Genomic DNA, 5,092 nt, shown 5'->3' on the forward strand with positions numbered 1-5,092 from the left:
CTCACCTTTATCCAGCTGTTTGCACCATCCAATTTTGCCATTATCGTCAGAGGTGTGTTTTGTGTGGAACGTCCACCGTCTCCACAGTTAGACCACCCTCCCGGCTCTTCACGTGCCGCGCTTCCAAAATCAACCTGTGTCGTTTGTTCGACGTCTTGTCTTGGATACGGCTCCCATCAAAGTCAAGTTTGTGTCCCGATTGCAGGCAATGACGTGCTATGGCTGACTGGGTCACCTTTCCAAGCCTAATTGCTCTATCATGTTCATCTCGTCGTCCTTTCCAATTCCTTCCAGTTTCACCAATGAAGAATTGGTCACAGTGTTTTTATGATGAATGGTAAACTACTCCAGATTTATCACCAGTTTTATGTAGAATTGGTCACAGTGTTTGTATGATGAATTGTAAACTACTCCATATTTATCACCAGATTTATGTAGAATTGGTCACAGTGTTTTTATGATGAATGGTAAACTACTCCAGATTTATCACCAGTTTTATGTAGAATTGGTCACAGTGTTTTTATGATGAATGGTAAACTACTCCAGATTTATCACCAGTTTTATGTAGAATTGGTCACAGTGTTTGTATGATGAATTGTAAACTACTCCATATTTATCACCAGATTTATGTAGAATTGGTCACAGTGTTTTTATGATGAATGGTAAACTACTCCAGATTTATCACCAGTTTTATGTAGAATTGGTCACAGTGTTTGTTTGATGAATGGTAAACTACTCCAGATTTATCACCAGATTTATGTAGAATTGGTCACAGTGTTTGTTTGATGAATGGTAAACTACTCCAGATTTATCACCAGTTTTATGTAGAATGGGTCACAGTGTTTGTATGATGAATGGTAAACTACTCCAGATTTATAACCAGATTTTTTGTAGAATTGGTCACAGTGTTTGTATGATGAATGGTAAACTACTCCAGATTTATCACCAGATTTATGTGTAATTGGTCACAGTGTTTTTATGATGAATGGTAAACTACTCCAGATTTATCACCAGTTTTATGTGGAATTGGTCACAGTGTTTGTATGATGAATGGTAAACTACTCCAGATTTATCACCAGTTTTATGTGTAATTGGTCACAGTGTTTGTATGATGAATTGTAAACTACTCCAGATTTATCACCAGTTTTATGTGGAATTGGTCACAGTGTTTGTATGATGAATTGTAAACTACTCCAGATTTATCACCAGTTTTATGTGTAATTGGTCACAGTGCTTTTATGATGAATGGTAAACTACTCCAGATTTATCACCAGTTTTATGTGTAATTGGTCACAGTGTTTGTATGATGAATGGTAAACTACTCCAGATTTATCACCAGTTTTATGTGTAATTGGTCACAGTGTTTTTATGATGAATGGTAAACTACTCCAGATTTATCACCAGTTTTATGTGTAATTGGTCACAGTGTTTGTATGATGAATGGTAAACTACTCCAGATTTATCACCAGTTTTATTTGTAATTGGTCACAGTGAGTAGGGTAAGAATACTGATTCTGGCTCACTTTTCCCCATGTAAATGAATGGGGGATTTTCAGCGATTTATATTTTTTTCCCTAAAAATAAACCCCCCTTTTTATCCCAAGGTATATTTATTTGTCTCCCCTTTTAACTTGGAGGTTGAACCTCATTGAATTGAACACCTGGGGGTTGAACAGCTCACTCATTGAACCTATAAAGATTTGTTCATTCTCAAATTCCTTCAATAGTTTAATTTTCTTTGCACAATAATCCCCATCTAAAATATTGATAAACAAAACATTTGAATCTTTATATTTTTTAAGATACCCCTTTTGTGCCATTACGAAATGATAAACTTCTCTTAATGCTCTTGTTTGACCACCTCCTGAGCCACAGGTTATTTTTTGTTAAGCCCCGCCCACTTTTCTTTAAGCCCGCCCACTTTTGCTAAGCTCCGCCCACTTTTCATAAGGTATTTTTTCTAAGCCACGCCCACTTTTACTAAGCTCCGCCCACTTTTGCTAAGCTCCGCCCACTTTTCATAAGGTATTTTTTCTAAGCCACGCCCACTTTTCCTAAGCTCCGCCCACTTTTCATAAGGTATTTTTTTCTAAGCCACGCCCACTTTTCCTAAGCCCCGCCCACTTTTGTTAAGCTCCGCCCACTTTTCATAAGGTATTTTTTCTAAGCCACGCCCACTTTTCCTAAGCCCCACCCACTTTTGCTAAGCTCCGCCCACTTTTCATAAGGTATTTTTTCTAAGCCACGCCCACTTTTCCTAAGCTCCGCCTACTTTTGCTAAGCCCCGCCCACTCTTACATCATTTCCAGTTCATCTCTGACTCACAAAGAAATCACTAGAAAATTACAGGATGTTATGGTTTTGAAAAATTTCCCAATGAAGGCTTGCCTAGGCTTGCCCAGGGAATTTCCAAAGGAAACCACACCCACCAGTCTTTCTCTATAAAAGCTTCAAACCCAGGCTCCATTTTAAACATTTGTTCTTGCTGGCAATGGTGTTCTGTGTGCTTGTCTCGAACTGTCTGTCTTCTATGGAACTAAACCTTCAAGTTGATGAACTGGATTCAAACCTCTTATCTATTGAGGTAAGATTTTTTATTTTCCTATTTTCAAACTTTGATTGAAGCATACTCATTTAATAATTAAATAACTTAATTAATACATTATTATTTTCTCTCACAGGAAATTGTGTCTGAAATACGAAATGAAAATACTGCTTTTGCTACAACTTGGGGGGAAATTGTTGGCTTGGTTGAAGACCTTGAGTGGGATGACTTTGGTGTTCATTGGAACTCTCTGTCTTCTATGGAACTAAACCTTCAAGTTGATGAACTGGATTCAAACCTCTTATCTATTGAGGTAAGATTTTTTATTTTCCTATTTTCAAACTTTGATTGAAGCATACTCATTTAATAATTAAATAACTTAATTAATACATTATTATTTTCTCTCACAGGAAATTGTGTCTGAAATACGAAATGAAAATACTGCTTTTGCTACAACTTGGAGCGAAATTGTTGGCTTGGTTGAAGACCTTATGAGCGACCAAGACCCACAGAACGAGTTCGTCCTTGATGACCCAACCAAAGAGTTATACCTTGGAGACCAGCAAAATCCTGAAAAAGAGTTTTACAGCAATAGTACCCATTGTGAGTTATCAAGACAATACCCACTGAACAAGTTATACCTTGATGAGCCAGAATACAAGTTTTACCTTGGAGACTCACAAATTTTGAAAAAATCAGTAAATGAGTTCTGCCTTGATGGTTTAAATAACTACCTTGGAGACTCAGGAAAAGGGTTCTGCCAAGATGGTTCTAAATATGGGGCCTACCTTGGAGACTCACAAATTTTGAAAAAATCAGTAAATGAGTTCTGCCTTGATGGTTTAAATAACTACCTTGGAGACTCAGGAAAAGGGTTCTGCCAAGATGGTTCTAAATATGGGGCCTACCTTGGAGACTCACAAATTTTGAAAAAATCAGTAAATGAGTTCTGCCTTGATGGTTTAAATAACTACCTTGGAGACTCAGGAAAAGGGTTCTGCCAAGATGGTTCTAAATATGGGTCCTACCTTGGAGACTCACAAATTTTGAAAAAATCAGTAAATGAGTTATCCTTAAGAGACTTTGTAAGTTGGTTTTACTTTGAATACTTGAAATGTGGGTTCTGGATTGATAACTCACAATGTGATACATATCTTGGAAACTCAACGGGAATGTGGTTATACCTTGAAGACTTGGAAAGTTGGGTTTATGTTGGACACTTGAAACTTTTTTGGGGGCTTTTATTTATTTATTTATTTATTTATTTATTATTATTATTATTTTATTTATTTATATTTTGGAGACTTTTGGAGTTGCTATCACTCTTTGGGATCTAAACCTATCGATGTAGTTCTTTGTCGGATGGTGCTTGATGGGAGCAAGATCAAGAAAGTTCTGGGAAGAAAGTGCAGGCTTACTCCCCCTTTTTACGTCATCAAACCTGAAAGCCTTAAAAGACAGAATTGGAAGAAGAGAAAAAAAAAAAACGTAAAATATATATATATATATAGGTGGAAATCTCATTTTGAAAAAGACTGTGTTGGGTGAGGATTGAGTTGGGGTTGAGATTTTGAATGTGAGGGTTGGGGTTGAGATTTTGAATGTGAGGGTTGGGACACACACACATACACACCAACAAACAAAGTTAAGCCTTGACTATTCAGTTGAGGATTCTGTGTTTGGGGTTCACAGATCTAAGAACGTCCCCCTTGACACACATTATATACTGTTATACACCTCGGACTTGGCCCTCGAGTGTCCACAACGGTGTATAGTAGGAGGGAGTGAAGCGCCAACCTATTGCTCCCATTGCACACACACACACACAAACAAAAGTTAAGCCTTGACTATTCAGTTGAGGATTCTGTGTTTGGGGTTCACAGATCTAAGAACGTCCCCCTTGACACACATTATATACTGTTATACACCTCGGACTTGTCCCTCTAGTGTCCACAAAGGTGTATTATCTGCTTAGTTTTGTCTTTTGTAATTCCTGTGAATAAAATGAACCTAAAATCTCTTCCCCTTCCAAATCATATATTTTATAAGTCCAAGGAACTGTATCTATTACATCAACAATTTTAAAAAGTTCTTTCGTCCATCGTTCAGTAAAACCCTTTTCAAAATGAGATTTCCACCTATATATTCTTACGATATCACCAACTTTGAACTTAGGTTTTCTGACATTAATCTCTTTTTCATATTTTAATTTTGTAAATGTTTCTGATGGCTTCATATTCGTTGACGTGTGAATCGTGTCATTATACTTATCCACAATATCCTGAATAAAAGATAACCATTGTTGTGAACCGAGTTGTGTGAATTTTTTATATAGTCTCTCTTTTAAGGTACGATTAAAACGTTCAACAACAACTGCCTTCCCTTCATTAAAGGTACTGTATAATGTAATACTGTTATTTTTTAGAAAATTCATAAATGTCTTGTTATAAAACTCTCTACCCTCATCAGTCCACAATTTCTTAGGTTTTCTCTTACTTTTATTAAATATCTGTTGAAAAGCTAACATAAGAGTATTACCTGTTTTGT

General features: G+C 36.6%; 1 protein-coding gene across 1 annotated transcript; it reads left to right on the forward strand.

Moving 5' to 3' along the window:
• Positions 1-1,499: 1,499 nt before the first annotated feature.
• LOC147013631 (uncharacterized) lies at positions 1,500-4,688 on the forward strand. The gene is made up of 4 exons (XM_085855616.1): positions 1,500-2,079; positions 2,229-2,584; positions 2,682-2,858; positions 2,956-4,688. Exons 2-4 carry the CDS (start codon positions 2,492-2,494, stop codon positions 3,880-3,882), a joined length of 1,197 nt encoding a protein of 398 aa, XP_085711742.1. The 5' UTR covers positions 1,500-2,079; positions 2,229-2,491; the 3' UTR covers positions 3,883-4,688.
• The last annotated feature ends 404 nt before the right edge of the window (positions 4,689-5,092 follow it).

This window comes from Eptatretus burgeri, chromosome 14, assembly GCF_056783735.1.
Source record: "Eptatretus burgeri isolate ZD-2024b chromosome 14, Ebu_testis_v1, whole genome shotgun sequence".
Lineage (NCBI taxonomy): Eukaryota > Metazoa > Chordata > Myxini > Myxiniformes > Myxinidae > Eptatretus > Eptatretus burgeri.

What these genes read in the sequence shown, in the direction of transcription:
- LOC147013631 (XM_085855616.1), top strand. Translation starts at nt 2,492, where the DNA reads ATGGTGTTCTGTGTGCTTGTCTCGAACTGTCTGTCTTCTATGGAACTA. An exon ending in CAAACCTCTTATCTATTGAG is followed by an intron (nt 2,585 to 2,681) that starts GTAAGATTTTTT and finishes TTTCTCTCACAG; the next exon opens with GAAATTGTGTCTGAAATACG. An exon ending in CAAACCTCTTATCTATTGAG is followed by an intron (nt 2,859 to 2,955) that starts GTAAGATTTTTT and finishes TTTCTCTCACAG; the next exon opens with GAAATTGTGTCTGAAATACG.